Source organism: Crocodylus porosus, unplaced genomic scaffold (assembly GCF_001723895.1).
Source record: "Crocodylus porosus isolate Cpor-Errol unplaced genomic scaffold, CroPor_comp1, whole genome shotgun sequence".
NCBI classification, from domain to species: domain Eukaryota; kingdom Metazoa; phylum Chordata; order Crocodylia; family Crocodylidae; genus Crocodylus; species Crocodylus porosus.
In genome coordinates this window covers 5,814,533-5,829,944 of record NW_017728935.1, presented here as the reverse complement: position 1 = coordinate 5,829,944, position 15,412 = coordinate 5,814,533, and the positions used below count along the sequence as shown (strand labels likewise).

Sequence of the window (15,412 nt, the reverse complement as noted above, 5' to 3'; positions counted from 1 at the left end):
GCAGGGGGTCGGACTCGATGATCCATTGAGGTCCCTTCCGACCCTAGCATCTATGAATCTATGAATCTGAGAGGAGTAGAATTCCCAAAAGCTGCTGGTGACTCAAATACCGTGCCAACAGTGGACAGCTCAGATCAAACACCCCGAGCAAAGGAAAGCCCCGGCAAGGTCCCAGGGTTAGCAACAGACTCACAGAAGAGAAGCAGAATTACAGAGTCCCTGGATGCACTTCCCCTTCTGTAGTTTATCACGCAGCCAGTGCAGAACAGATGCCCTTTCTTGACCCCTCCGCGTGGCACCAGGCGCCTTGCACCCCACTGTGAGAGACCCTGCTATCCATTCCAAATCATGCCCATGTGTAAACGCTGCAGACACCGAGCAACAGAAACACAAGCACAAGGACCGTGTCTCCAGAGGACGTCTCTTGCACAGCCTGAAACCCGGCTGCTGCTGCACCAAGCCTTTGCTGCAGACACACCCTTAACAGGAGCAGGACCCAGTCCGTTGTCTCAGACGAGAGAAATGCAAACACTGGCACTGGAGCAGGTTTGTGCTCCTTCCTTCTCAGCAATCAAGGGCGGGTTGGTTTTGCAGGCTGTGGACATCCCACTTTGCACACTAGCCGTTCCTCTGTAACAGGCTGCAAGAGTAATAAAAGCAACTGGCCCAGCAAAGCCAACAAGCAGACGGCTCCCCGCTCAGCTAAGCCCACACTCAGGAGAGGTTCCCACTCCCAGGGACACACAAGACCCAGATCCAGGTTAGAATCAGGCATTTAATAATTTATTACCCATGGACTCCAAGTGAAGAGATGGGCTGGGAGACACAGCAACTCACAAGCCAGGGACAGCATGATTCACAGGGTGGGAGGACAAAGACGCAGAGGGCTTGGACTGTCTTCATGCTCACAAATCAGTCTGACAGGTTTTTTATGCAGACATTCAGGCTGCCACCACCCCCACAATCGCAGGTGGGCATCAGGGCAAGGGCAAGGACCCTAACAGAGGTGTTCGGGAAGAACCCCACTCAGAGAGGCATGGTAGACTTCTCTGGGAAGAGAAGGCTGGGGCCAGGGAGGAACCCGTGTCTGTGCAGCTCTTCCAGCATGGTCTGGGGTGGGGCGACTTGGTTCAAGGCCACTCCCCACAAAGCCCAGAAAAGGACGCAGCCCCTCTGGCACTGCTGACTGCTCACACCACAGGCAGATGCAGCACAGCACCCCAAATTGTTGCCCGCAAGCTGCAGGGTCACTTAAGATGCACTGACTCCTTAGGAGCTTGTTTCAGCAAAACCAGGTGTCTCTGGCAAGGTCTAACACAGAGATCTGAACCCACCCTAAAGTTACTTGTGAATAAAGGGATTGCACATGGGAACAGGAGCCCCAGTTGGCACGGAGGACAGCCATAACACATGTAATCACAGAGCAGGTACTCCATCTTCAGGGGTGGGGAGGGAAAACCAGAGGCTGTAGGCCTGATGGCAAGGAAGAGTCATTTCTTTCTGAAAAGTGCTGGCGTCTGGGCATGGGTGGCACATCTCTGGATGCCGTGTGGCTTTTCTTGTCAGTTTTACGAGGTTTCCAAGTTCTCCTACAAGAATAAAAGAAACAATGAAGAGTGAGGCAGAAGGTGATGGGAAGGGAGGCAGGCAGCACTCCCGGCCCGTGTCCTGCATGCTGAGCCACCTCTGGTCCGAGCCAAGACATGGCATCACTTGAGCTGCAAAACGAGGTAAGACTGGCCTGGCCCACGGGGGACAGGTGCTTGTGGTGCAGCGCACACGCAGGAGCTGGAAAGATCCTTTAACAGTTAGTTTATTCCTTGGGGCCTTATCCAAGATAGAAGCAGCAGCACCCACGGCAGTGAGATGCTGCGCACAGCCTCGCTGCAGGGACGCTAGCGGGACTGCATAGGTGGGGTTAGCAGTGCCACTGCCCAATCCAAGAGGCACAACCAGAACAGCACGTTGCAGAACTGCACGGCACCAAGGGCCGGGGCTCGGCTCCCCTCTGGGAGTGCCAATGAACGGTGCTGTTGGAGTCTGCTCCCCTCAGGCTGTGGCCAGAGGAGCCTAGTGAAGGAGCAGAGCCCTCAGCTCTCGGGAACTCAGCACTCACCCATCCGCCCTGGTTCTGGATGTAGCCTCTCACTCGGCGGTTCCCGTTAATCAGCTCCACCAGCTGCTCCTTCACAGCTGGGATTTTCTGGGCGACGTACATGCCCAGCTTCACAGAGACACTCAGCAAAGCTCTCTCGTAGCCCAGCTCAGGGTTCTGGCTGCTCCAGCTCCTGCTGAGAGATTCCACTGCAGCTTGAAATGCCTCCACCTGTAGGTACCAAATCCACCATTTAAATGCAGGCTGGCCTAAGGCACACAGGGCCCCTGGGGCCTGGCTTACTTCACCCTGTACCCCCCCAGCTCAGTAGATCTGTGAACAGTGCTAGGTCTCCAGGCAGGGCCCACCTGGACGTGGGGGAGGCGTTCATGCAGAGCTGCAGTAGCGTACAGAGCAGGCAAGCAGGGCACAGGGTTGGGAGGGCCAGTTTCTAGGTCACTGGAGCTAGAGCACCATGCAGCCTCACACTGGCATGAGCAACATCGCCCGAGAAGCAGAGCCTCTCCCACACTGCCCCCTCCGTTGGGAGTGGAGGCCTAGAGGCCTGCTGGGGGTTAAACACAGCCCCTAGGAAGGGAGCCACAAGGCAGGCAAGGAGGAACCAGCCACATGGTGATGCCAGGGGATCCAGCAGGGCCCTCACAGCACTTCTCAGCCTGGAGCCTCTGTCAGTCGCCTCCAGCTGCTCACACAGACTGCTTCACACAGCTGGACTGCCACCCTCTGGCAGCAGGTACCAGCAGCCTGGCCCTGACCCCTGCAGCTCCTACTAGGGGCCAGTAGCTCAAGCCACGTGTCCCATGACCACTGCCCCCCAGTAGGACTTCTGTCCTCGTGAGGAAGCCTCAGGGTGGGGCCAGAGGAGAGGCAGGAGGTCCCCGCCAGGAGTGCATTAGAGCTCTGTGTTACCTTTCCGCTCGTCATGTCGGTGATGACCTGCTGAGCCGGTCCCTCCAGATCCTGGTTGCACATGTCCCCCAGCATCCGCAGGCGGCTGGCAATCACCACCGCGTCAAACTCGCTGGAACCTCCTAGTGCTGTTACGAGGGGAAGCAGAAAGCAAGAGGGATGATGCAGCACGCAGGCCACACGCTGGTGCTCCTAATCATCTGGATTTAGGGGGGAAAAACCTCCCTCCCCCCACCAAGGTCCATCCAGGACAACCATCAGCGGGGCTTCTGCCACAGACCCACTGCACAGGCAGCTGGTGTCAGTTAGTGGCATCACTGGAAGCAGCAACATGGGTCAGGTACAAGGTGGTGGCAGGACACGCAGGTTGCCAGCGAGCCTCACAGCTATTTCCTGAGAGCTGAAGAAGTGAGACTCGGACTCTTGGGCTCATTTCCAGGTGCAGGGTGGGGGAGGTGGGATTACCCTCTAGTAGTCATAAACTCTCCACATTTCCATCCACCAACCAGACCCCGTATCTCAGGCCCTTTGGGTGGGTCTTGGAAAGGTGGTTTCCTACCTCCTACAGCTTCATGTCCAGTCCAAGTTCGACTGCCCTCTCCAGGAGCTCACCCCAGTCCACCCTTAGCATCCCCGAGGCCTGGCTCATCATCCCTCCATTTCAGTCAGGAGGCTCCCTCTTCTGCCACACCGCCAAGCAACTGGCCAGGAAAGCAAGAAAGCAGGAGAGTCCTGCTGCCTTCTCCCACCTTGATCTCGTTGGCCATAGGCCATGAGCAAAGTCCTACCCAAATCCCTGGCATTCCCAGGATGCTGTGTGCTTGGGGCAGAGAGAATCAAGCTGCTGAGCTCTTAGTCTCTGCTGAGCAAACTGTGATTTTTTTCAAAGATTTACAGCTGGGCCTGATTGGGCAATTCTTCAGAGGGGCCGAGGAGTACTTCTCCCCAGCAAAACCCGTGGTCACGGAATCATCGTGGCCAGAAGTTCCAGCACTTCCTTTACCCTAAGTGAAACATCTCAAGAAAGCGCTGAATCAGTTTTCGTGGAAATTGTTAAAGCTTCAGCCCCGGCAGGCACCAAGCACTGGAAAGTGCCCCAAACGCCGAAGCTGTTGGCACCTGAAGACTAGGTCTGTACCAGGAAGCAGTGGACAGCCTTATCTGATGGCACTACCTAGGCGTGGAGTCGACAGCCATCTCACGCACGCACAGGCCCCATCGGCCCCTCTGGTCTCGCATCAGAACCAGAGTAGTTCGATGCTTTGCAGTGCAAAGCTCCCTCGTGTTTGGGTTTAGACCCCGCACAAACGCCACGGACTCAGCAAAAGCCCATCTGAGCTGTGGCTGTTCAAGGGCCGTTTCCATGCAACTTGAGTCAATGGAACGAGACCCATGTGTCTTGATTCACGGGGGGAAACAGGCAGCAGGAGGCGGGAGGCTTCCCCTTGGGGCCCGATGCTCGAGTCGCCTTTGAGATGCAAACCCTGCAGCTGCTCACAGCTACCCCTGCTCACACCAGCTCCAGCAGCGCCCTGGGCCTGATCTGCTTCGCCAGGGCTACAGTAGGTCATACGAGCCAGGGCACAGACCATGCCACCACTCAAGACCTGGCAGGCCAAGCTGTATCGCTGTCCTGCGAAGTGCCCCGGGGCTCCCACCCCACATTGACCAAAGCAGGTCCCTCCCTCCCACCTAAAGCTAGGGCCCAGGCAAACTTACCTGACTCTGCCCGAATTGTAGAATCTGTCTCCAGGCTGCGCCATGCAACCTCCTCCTTTCCCCCCAGGAGGTCAGAAAGCAGTGCCTCTACAACACACTCCGTTTGCTCCTCGAAGGTACTGGATCTCTTCATTTCAGCACACCTCTCTGCCGGACAAGTTGAAGCTCACGAAGAAGTCAGATGACTCCAGCAGCTACTCCTCTTCCTGTCAGTGAACGTATGCAGAACTTGAGGAGCTTCCTTCCTTCTTGGCCAGCTCCCTGCCTCTACTGGCCTCCGCAGAGCAAGTGTGGGAGAAGCTGATTCCTCCCAGAGCAGGGAAAGGTGATGGCGAAACTGCTGCATTCCCCTGGGTGTGGCAGGCTTGCTGCGTGCTAACTGCATGCCTCAAGTCTCCTGCACAACGCCTTTCCAGAAGTCAAAGTCCACTTCTGCTGCCAGCAAAGCCCTGCTGGGTGAGTCACGGACTTAAACTGGGCTGTGACTAAAGGTCACCCTGAACCACTGCCAGGACACCTGAGCTCTTTTCTTTTTTGCAAATAATTATGTAAAGCAAACATGCTCAAAATCTCCCTGCAAGAGCCAGGAGCTTGGCGCATGCTCAGAGCGCTGTGCAGGCCGGTGATAAGGGAACCTTTCTGCAACGGATGGCTACACCCAACCACAGCTAGCATGCTTGCAATTCCAGCCTGGGCTCACCTGCTGTGGCTTGTGACAGCCTGCTGCCATCCTATCGTTTCAACTGCCTTTCAGGGAACTGAACTGTGTGGACTGGGCCCATGCAAGAGCCTTGAGCTGAAAGACACAAGGATCTGACCTGCAATCGGTGCTTGGGGTTTTGCCGTTCTCTGAGGGGTCCCTGTTTATGCTGCACATGAGCCCTGTATTCTGAGCAGCTCTGACTGATTTGCTTGGTCAGAGGGAGAACCAGATGTAACAGTGAAGACCTGAAAGTTAATACAGATCCTAGCCATGGGGCCAGCTCACCTGCTACATTACACAACAGAACTGAAATGGCAAGTCCAGAGCAAGGCTCACACGAGCAGAGCCTGCTTCAGAGGGTGTCTTTAGAAATGCATGAACAGTCAGCTTCTTGCACAGCTTCAGCCTACATGCGTCCCACTGCAGGCAGCCGTGCCCAAGATTCACTCTGGTGTCTCGACCTGTTCAGTGCCTGGTGACTGTGGACGGTCACAGACGACTTCAGAGCAAGCTGTATTCTTTGCTGTTCCCAAGACCCAGGAAGGCGGTCACTGAGGTGGGAAGAGCAGCCACTTCACCAGCAGTAAGGATTTTTATTTTCTACAAGGAGGCAGTTGCTTTCCTCGCAGTGCAGGACCCAGCCCGGGCTGAGTCTCACTAGGATCCCTGGGGCTCAGTCTCCAACCTGTTCAGAACACCTGCTCGAAGCAGCCCTGCAAAAACACGCTCTGTACTGAATCATTAACTTCAGTACTTTCCACCAATGAAGGCACATAACATAATTCCAGCCGCCGTCACATTTGACAATTAGGAGATCATGTTAACGATGTGATCTCAGTCCTCGAGATCATTAAACAAGCAGGGAGTAAAAAACGAATGAGGGAGGCAGTGAAAGAGAAAGCCAGACCCTGAGATAGCTATGAATAATTTATTCTAATTTTCTTAAACTATAACAAAGACATAATCACTCAAGGATAGAGACAGATCAAACCCCACCTGCAAGGAACCTGAGAAGTAACTGCGCAACAGGAGAGCCAGCCAGTAAGAATCCACAGAAGAAAAAGAATAAAATAAACAGACCAAAAAGCAAGAATACACCCAAGCCTGATGTGAGAGGTGATGCATGACCATGAGAAATGCACAGACCTGACATCCTGCCCTCCACAGAATAAAAGAAAAGCAGCAGGGGAACAACACAATGACCAATGACAGAAGCATTAACTGGGCAGATGACAATTGCCTTGTTGAAGAGATTGTTTACTGGACATCATGGGAAAACAGGATGAGTACAAGCCAGTGCAGCTGCGCACCAAACAGTCCTCGTACCATAGCAGGTGACTGTAACGTTCAGCTGAAGCAGTCCACGTCCCCTTAGCAAAAAATTACCCACGTCAACAGCAGAGGTTGGTTTTAGCGCTGCAGTCATCGAGCCCACTGATCTGGTCGGGCAGAGATGCAGCATATGACACGTTCATTCACGTCTAGCCTCATGTGGGTTGTGGACAAGCGTAATTCTAAACCACCTCAACAGGGAGGGAGGGCTACCTCTCAGAAGCAGGTATCAGCTGAATCAATGTCTCTCTGCTGCGCTGGCATAGCAGCTGTACCACTGTAACTTTAAACCAGAGCGAACCAGGTTTAGTGCTGCTACAATTTAGCTTCCACTTAAGAGCAGAACAGACTGGAGAGTCTGAACAAACACGGCACTAAACAGCTGCCAGCACTAATTTTCAAGGGCTTCAGCTGTTCGTCTGTCCATGCCCATACGTAATTCTCGAGTTCTGCCCTCATGCCCTCTGCCCGAGTATCTAAGAGGTGAGGTGAGAATTTGTGGAGAGGCCAACTTCTGCTCTGCAGGAGCACGTTTCAGTGGGAAATGTGGCAGAAGCTGGAAGCGAGGCTGGCAGTTCTAAAAAGACGAGCGCTCCTCTGCCCTCGGCAGATCTGCAAAGCAGAGCTCCCAACCCCCCGCAGGACCAAGTCCTGTCAGACAGAGGCTGGATCTCTTCAGGTGGAACTCAAGCGCCAGGCGAGGCTCCCAGCAAGAAGCCAGCCTGCCCTTGCTGAGCTCTGCAACCCTTAATGCGACAGGAGCTCCGTCAAACCCTCAGAAGTGCTTTCAGCTGGTCACTCACCCCTTCCTCTTCCCGCCTCTGAACCTCCCATCTCCATCTCTCTCCCTTGTGACCTCCACACAGAATCCCAGGCTGACGATCCATGGGCCCCAGGCTCAGGGCAGCTGGCAACCCTGCTGGAGGTTTCCCGTGACCTATTCATCCATTATGACTAAGCAGCCCCTGAAAAGACGAACTGCGCTCCCATCGCGTGCTGGCGCCCGGGCACATTCCGCTTCCACCGGCAGCTGCACCAGGGCGGTCCAGGGCTCTGGCAGGCAGCTTAGCAGAAGCATTTGTGGGCCCCAAGCAGGCCTGCTGGGCGAGCTGACTGCAGTCAGGACCTCAGCCCTAGCACTGTCCCCATCACAGTTCTCAGCACCACCAGGAAGCTCTGTAGTGCCTCTGCCCTTGCCTCGCTCTGCTTCACCAGAACTTGCATCTCCGAATTCTCCGTCTCATGCAACAGCTCCACAAGGAAAAGACAGCCAGCATCATCCTGGGCACTGAGATAGGCTTTCCATGGCTGGGCACCAACCTTGCTCATAGCAATTGTCTGGATGTGGACAACCTGCAGTGCGGTCTGTAGGGTGTCAGGGTGAGCAGCTCCATGCCAGGGCAGGGCCTGCTTGCAGCTCACATGCAGACTCAGCCAGGTCTTCTCAAACTGCTCCGCAGACAGGTGTGCGTAGGGGATTAAGGTGAGGCTGCCAGAGTCGGGATGGACCTCAAACACTTCCTTATTGCCCTCCGAAATCAGTGGCTCTGAAATGAAACAGGCATGGGTGAGGAATGGTACAGGCAGCACTGCTTCCAGCACGACCAGGAGTGTCCAAGGGGCCCACCAGACACAGAGCCCTAAAGTCGTACCACCTCCAGTGTCCCCACAGCCTGGTGCCCAGCCAGAGCCCTAGGATCTCCCCGGGGGTAAAGCACAGCAGACATGCAACCGAAAAGGCAGCTTACCTGACGAACTTGCCGTCACTGCTCTAGAGGCCGAGGGGACGGCAGAGGGAGACCTGGCACAGCGAGGCTGTGCTGCCCAATCAGCTGTGATGACTGCCCAACGTGCCTTGCCGTAGACGGGTGCCAGCGTGTTGAAGTCCGAGGCCCACGTGTTCACAGACCGCTCAGCCTGATCCTCCAGCAGCCCCAGGGAGGGATCAGACTTGGGGCTGCACAACACCCGTTTCACCTCTTCCACCCCAGCTTGTAAGAGACGATAGTAGAACAGGCCACGGTCCCGCACGGCCATGTCTGTCTCCTCCTCTAGGGACAAGAAAGACACGATCGCAGGGGGCACCAAGGCTCACAGAAAATGCTCTGGGCCTCGACAGATGAGCCAACTGCGTCACTATCAGAGGAAACATGTCACTGCCCTTTGATGAACCCCCCTCAGTTGCCATCTGCAGACAGGGTCACCCACTCATGGGGGCTGACAGCAACAGGCATAGAAAGGTGATGAATAAGAGGAGAAGAGGCAGAAGGGAAACTTCTACACTTGATAATCTACCAGGAGACAGCCAGCCCTCGTTTTAATCCCGGTCCAGCTCTTTGGGTGGGGGTCACTGCCACCCAATTCTTACTGTTGCTGCTATACCCACGCAGGTTCTCCCCAGGACCTCTCCAGGCAGGCAGCATATGGGAGAGCTGTTGCAAGACGTGCCCACCTATACAGTAGTAGAGCAGCCTCCCCAGCATGTCCTGGCACTCAGCAGGTCGGGACAGGAAGAGCCGCACCAGCGACGTCAGCAGCTCCATCTTCACCGCTGGAAACGTCTCTGATTTCACATTCTCCACAAAGTCCTCCAGCACGTAGGGAGCATTGGGAACCTTCTCCCCGTGCACCCCCAGCAGCCAGACCAGTGCCTGCTTGCCCTGCAAAGCCAAGCACCGCCACAGAGCACTCAGGGTTGAGCCACCCCACACAGGTATCGGGGGGGATGGGAACCACCTTGCAGAGCTGGCAACCTAATGCCCGATGAATGGCCTGGCAGCAGCTGCCCACAGTCTGGCAGGGTCCTTCCTGAGTCAGCTGAAGCCCAGCCCATCCCCCAGTTGCACTGCCTGGTCCCATGCCAAACAGCACGTCCCTACACTGCTCACTCCCTCAAACAGTTCTGCACCCAGCCCAGCCAGGCACACACAGGCTCTGTTTATCACTGTGTAATGGCCAGTGCACACAGTACACTCTAACCGTCCTCAAACCAACCAGTGGCAAAAGTACTGAGGGATCAGCTAGGCCCCCAATTTCTACCCAGCCCATGGGCCGATCCGGACTGTGTGAGAGCCAGCCTACCTCGCTGTCCTGAATGATCTCCTCACAACTGGGCAGAGCTTGGCATACAGCCTCTGTGCACTGGGGACACAGCCACACCAGGTCCCGGAAAGCCTGCACCACAGCTGCAATGGAACAGCATGCTCAGCATCTCCCCGCAGCTTAAGCATCAGCAAGAAACCAACCCCCTGGGAGGCTGGGCAGCCTCAACACCAGCCAGGCTGGGGTGGAGAAAGCCACCACACCGCTCCCTCTGGGGATGTGGAGCACTTTTCTTTAAAGCCTGGTGGCACAGGCTGTGCCATGTCAAGACCCAGAATACACAGGGCTGCAGCGCTCGCATTTGCTGAGGCATCTGATGAAGTACGGTCGGGCTCAGGGAGCTTATACTATCTCTAAGAGCTGAGACCAGAAGGGCCAATGAGAGTATGTCAAGGTCATAGTTTCATAGTTAGTAGGGTCGGAAGGGACCTGAGCAGATCATCAAGTTTGACCCCCTGCCGTGGCAGGACACACTACTGGGGTCAAATGACCCCAGCAAGGTGATTGTCTAGCCTCGTCTTAAAGACCCTAGGGTAGGAGGCGGCACCACTTTGCTTGGAAGTTGGTTCCAGATCCTAGCCGCCCTGACCATGAAGTCGCACCTCCTGGTGTCCAGCCTAAACCTACCCTCTGCCAGCTTGTGACCATTATTCCTGGTCACCCCTGGCAGTGCTCGGGGGAACAGGGACTCCCCCAGTGCCTGCTGGTCCCCCTGACTAGTTTGTAACAGGCCATTAGATCCCCCCTCAGCCTGCTCTTCTGGAGGCTGAACAGGTTCGGGTCCCACAGTCTCTCCTCGTAGGGCCTGCCCTGCTGCCCTCTGATCATGCGAGCGGCCTCCTCTGGACCCTCTCCATGTTGTCCACATCCCTCCTGAAGTGCGGCGCCCAGAGCTGGACGCAGTCCTCCAGCTGCGGCCTGACCAGTGCCGCATAGAGGGGGGGGATCACCTCCCTGGACCTGCTCGAGATGCATCTGTGGATGCACGACAAGGTGCGGATGGCCTTCCTGACCGCGTCCCCACACTGCCGGCCCGTGTTCATCTTGGCACCAATGATGAAACATGGGCCGGCATGTTGACAAAACCTTCTAACCTTTCTAATATGCCTCTTTGCATCTGCTTTCCGTCTGAGTCAGCAGGGGATGGCCCAAAGGCTTAGTCCACATCACACCATGGGAGCAGCCACGACCTGTCCCCGCGACTCTCAAGGCACCTATCTAAGGAGGGAGAAGTTATGAAGCCATCCCTGCCCCCACCCTTTGAACAAGGAAATCTCTAGGGACACCTATTCTGTGTGAAACCTCAGCAAGCTGTGGCCAGCAGGACGGGGCTTTCCCAAAGCCCAGCCTAGAGGCGGAGCCATTTCCTGAAGGTGGGGGGGGGCTGGCAATCCCCTTGACACAACCAGCAGCCAGGAGTTACCTGAAGCGATGTGCTCCTGCTTGAGGCCCAGCAGCTCCGTCAGAATCCCCACGCACTGTCCCGTGTACGTCCTGGCAATGCTGCCTGGAAAAGCGCCACAGGGAACAAGCCAAGCTCTGATCAGAGACACAGCCCCCAGTGCTCAGGTTACAAGCTTCCTCTCAAGCAAAACACTTTTGGTTCTGAATGTACTTGTGCCTGACATTAGTCAGCAGGCTCTAGTCCTCACTTGGGCTAAAAAAACGCTCTGGGAGAACCCTGCACGTCTGTTCAGAACAGCTGAGAGAAAAGACAGGGATGGAAAAGGGAAGCTTCCCCTTTGTTGTCCTGAAGGCATTTTACCTTAAAACCTTCAAATGCAAAAACAGGGTCCCTGCAACCCACCCTCACCTCTGCCCCACAGCACCATCCAGAAGAACCAGACAGTAAAAGAGAAGCCCACAAGGCCACCATGCCAACTGACTGGGAATCAAGTACTTTGGGGTTGCTAATACAGTCCATCGACCACACACCTTCCAAGGTCCCCAAGCCCTGCCCAGCTTCCCAGGGTGGGGAAAGGCACGCAGGCATTCCAGGGGCGCCCCCCGTTCAGAAAGGCTCCACACAGCATGTGCTGAGGACCGTGCCCACGTTTCTGGGAGATCTGGCTCATTCTGGGTTCAGTGCTTGGACAGAGCTCCAGCACAGAGCACTCATTTGGTGCTGGCCCAGGCTCACCTCAGCTAAAGGCGACCCATCTTTCTGAGAGACTTGAGCGAGGTCTCAGCTGCTCCAGAGACAAAAGAGGACTCTCACCTATGGCAAAGATGGCCCCTTGGGCAAGTTCAACAGACACATCGGTGCAGTAGCCCTTCAGCTCCTCCAGCACCTGCTGCACGTTCTCATCGTTCACCAGTTCACACAACACCTCCATCTTCTGGCACTTGATATAGTGGGGCTCCGAGTAGGAACAGAAGAACTTCTTGTAATGGGTGCTGAAGTGACCAGGGAGGCTTCCGAGAATCTGCCGCACGTGACACAGGGCAGTGAAGCAGAGCTCCCGGCTCTCGGAAGTGCAGGCAGCCAACAGTGGCCCCTTCACCCTCACCAACACGTCCGTCTGCACGTGCGGGTACTCGCTGGCCAGCACCAGGAAGAGCTTGGTGGCTGCCATCACAACGCTGGGACTGCTGCTCTTGAGATACCCATCCAGCAAGTTGAGGATGTTGAAGAGCTCCTCATCGCTCCGGGGCCTGTAGCGCAGAAGAAAGGCCAGCACCTCACTCTGCCCCCACTGGTCTAGGTCAGCCATTCTGCCAAGGAAAGAGCACAGTAAGCAGCCTGTGGCAGATGAGGGCAGCACAGAATCATGTGAAGTCATGCAATGAAATGAGGGTCACCCCAGGACAGCAGAGGGGCTGCAACCACTGCTTCTGGGACGGTTTCAGTTCCAGTTCAGGTGCCAGAACTGCAGAAGATACTAAGTTTGTCTCTCAAAAGGAGCTAACTAACTTACACAGGTCGCAGATGAACTCCCTCCCTCCCTGTTTATTTGTTCCTTCCCCCCAGCAATGTGCCAGAAAGAAACCTCGATGGGGTCCCAGAGCAGCACAACAGGGAAGAGATGCCACTCTCTCTTTCCACTGCTAGTTTTGCAACTAGGACTCCAGGCCTGAAGTCCTGTGTGAGGATAAGCAAATTCCTTCAGGCAGCGGATATGACCTGCACCACCTTACGTGCATGGAGATGTAAATGAGACAGACAGGTTAGAATGCAGGACGTCTCAGAGATGCAGCCTGTGTGCTGTCAAGGAAAACAGAAGCTTCCTATAAAAAAATGCTGCTCTCTAGTACGACTTATAATGACCAACAGTTGGTCACAAATTTTTCCTGGACTTTGCGAGCCAAAGGTTCCCTGTGTCACTAGCATGGCAGGCCATGGTTTCAGATTTCATGTGTGACCTTAGCTTCAGCTTACCCTGGTCCCTTCTAGAACGTGCACCCATGTGCCGCTGCTCCCAGCTATCTCCCACACCGAACCTCCCCGAGCTGACAGGAACAGGGTGCACCTGTTCTCTCATGAAGCAAACGCAAGAAGATCCCACTAGGGTGAGGCTCCCAGCTCTGCACAAGTCTGAGGGAGAACAAACCTGTTGAGGAGGTGATGGGCGATGGGCTTGTTGATGACGACTCCTCCCTCCTGCCTCAGAATCTCCTCCAGGGCCCGCAGGCAGTTCACCACTACGATGGGATCTGGGTCACGAAGCAAACTGTACAGTTCGTTCACCAGCGCACCATCTGCAAGGAAGCCACAGTGAGGACAGTGGAGACCCAACCACTGGGTCCATTTGGGTGATTAGCCACAGTCCTCAGACAGAAGGGCCATAACAAAGGGCTCGGGAACGGAGAATAACAACATTTGCAACCCCATCCGGCTTTCTACTAGCATCTATATATGACGCAGCCTCGGCCTATCGAGCCCACCACCACAGAGGCAGATCACAGAGCTCATCAGGTGCCAGAGGCAGCAGGTCAGACATAACACAGAGGAAGGCAGAGGAGAAGAGCTCCAGGCTAGTAAAGAAAAAAACATGAAAGGACCGTTCCTTCAAGGAAACTCGCTCTGCCAACCTCAGCTGCAGGAAAGGCCTGAGAAGAAAAACCCTTTAAGAATTTGCCTTTGGTTCACAGATAGCTTGCCTGTCCCTCCTGGGATCTAAGGTCAAAACACAGGCCAGATGGGAGGCCCCGACTCCTTGTCCAAGGTACGTGAACAGGCTGCACATTCCTAATGGACTAAGTGCCACTCTCCCTGCCCAGCGCATCCAATGATCACGTATCACCACGAGCACTCGAGCGAGTCTGAGAGCTTCATAAGTGCGGTAAGAGCTTCCTACTTGCGTGGGTGTTTACCAAACAAAGCTGGACTGTGGTGTTGTCCAGGAACTGTTTTAGCTCAACAGTCTAGCTCCCTTTCAAGTTTTGCTCTCTTGTGACTCTCCCAGTTTTAGGTTATTTTGTTATGCAATTTTAAGCTGTTGGGGTCTTTGTCAGAAAAAGACAACACAGCCAAGAAAAAACATGCAAACAAACGGGGAGTTGAAACAAGCAAACAGGGAAACCCTCCAGGCTTACCCACTTCAGAGTCCCCTTGGAGGCTCTGCATCTTCGCGCAGCCGAGAACCGCTACCCTGCGCACGTAGGACGCTTTGTCCCGCAGGCCGTTCAGAAGGGGCTGCCGGATGTACTCCTGTATGCCGGGCACCCTGGGGACCAACGCACAACACCCTGGATCCGGCAAGCCGCTCCGGGGCACTGCGGCACGTGAGCCTGCTGGCGCGGCAGGGCCGGGGCTGCTCTCGGGGCGCCCGGCGGAGGATGCCCCTGCAGCTCACGGCACCCGTCTGCAGCCGGCGCCTCATCGCCCAGCCCCGCGCGCGCTCCCTCCGTCTTGAGCAGCCACGTGCGCAGAGCGCGCCCACCCCTGCACACAGGTGCTGCGTTACCTGGAGCACACGTAGGCACGCACACGTGTGCTCGGGGACATGCGTGAACATGCGTACGCCCAGGGCAGGCAGGAGCACATGCACACACCCATGCGCACTCAAGGACACGTGTGAACATGGCACACACCTGGGGGCACACATCCACGCACACTCAAGGACACGTATGAACACACGCACGCGCGCACCTGGGGGCATGCATGAGGACATACATACCGACGCACACTCAAGGACACATGAACACGCACACCCCCGGGGGGCACGCACAAGGACAAGCACCCACACGCACACGCGGGGGCAGGTGCGCACACGTGCACACGGCCGTGGGGAGGCGTGAGCACACACGCGCGTGAACACGCCCCGCGCACCTGAGTCCGCAGAGTCCGCGCAGCGCCAGGCCGCGCAGCAGGGGGCTGGGGTGCGCGCAGTCGGTGCGCAGCGTGTTGACGGCCAGCAGCGCGAGCTCGGGCTGCCCCTGCGCGTGGGCGCCCACGTACAGCTGCGCCAGACGCTTCTGCGCCGGGTCGGCGGCCGCGCGGGCGCGCAGCAGCTCCGGGAACAGCGGCGACACGTCCGCGCCGCGCGACATCAGCCTGCGGGACACGGGGGGTCAGCCCGCAGCGCCCC

At 56.1% G+C, this 15,412-nt stretch overlaps 2 protein-coding genes across 2 annotated transcripts in view; both read right to left on the bottom strand.

The window, feature by feature from the left end:
• Window positions 1–761: 761 nt before the first annotated feature.
• On the bottom strand, window positions 762–6,270 carry BCL2L15 (BCL2 like 15). The gene is made up of 4 exons (XM_019546804.1): window positions 4,745–6,270; window positions 3,026–3,153; window positions 2,117–2,326; window positions 762–1,589 (listed from the first exon to the last, which is right to left on the bottom strand). The coding sequence occupies exons 1-4, from the start codon at window positions 4,875–4,877 to the stop codon at window positions 1,569–1,571; spliced, it is 492 nt and encodes a 163-aa protein (XP_019402349.1). The 5' UTR covers window positions 4,878–6,270; the 3' UTR covers window positions 762–1,568.
• Window positions 6,271–6,361: 91 nt separating this feature from the next.
• The window catches only part of AP4B1 (adaptor related protein complex 4 beta 1 subunit), a 9,292-nt gene continuing 241 nt past the window's right edge, over window positions 6,362–15,412 (bottom strand). The window contains exons 2-10 of the mRNA XM_019546800.1: window positions 15,154–15,378; window positions 14,418–14,548; window positions 13,433–13,580; window positions 12,100–12,596; window positions 11,305–11,388; window positions 9,861–9,964; window positions 9,232–9,439; window positions 8,528–8,830; window positions 6,362–8,326 (exon numbers count right to left, since the gene is read on the bottom strand). Of these exons, the coding sequence (XP_019402345.1) occupies window positions 7,899–8,326; window positions 8,528–8,830; window positions 9,232–9,439; window positions 9,861–9,964; window positions 11,305–11,388; window positions 12,100–12,596; window positions 13,433–13,580; window positions 14,418–14,548; window positions 15,154–15,378 (2,128 nt within the window). The 3' untranslated portion in view covers window positions 6,362–7,898. The remainder of the gene's footprint in view (window positions 8,327–8,527; window positions 8,831–9,231; window positions 9,440–9,860; window positions 9,965–11,304; window positions 11,389–12,099; window positions 12,597–13,432; window positions 13,581–14,417; window positions 14,549–15,153; window positions 15,379–15,412) is intronic.

Excerpts from the sequence above, each read along its gene's own strand:
- BCL2L15 (XM_019546804.1), bottom strand. The coding sequence starts at position 4,877 with ATGAAGAGATCCAGTACCTTCGAGGAGCAAACGGAGTGTGTTGTAGAG. Across the intron at positions 3,154-4,744 it reads TACAATTCGGGCAGAGTCAG|CACTAGGAGGTTCCAGCGAG; the intron begins GTAAGTTTGCCT and ends CCCTCGTAACAG. Across the intron at positions 2,327-3,025 it reads CCGACATGACGAGCGGAAAG|GTGGAGGCATTTCAAGCTGC; the intron begins GTAACACAGAGC and ends TGGTACCTACAG.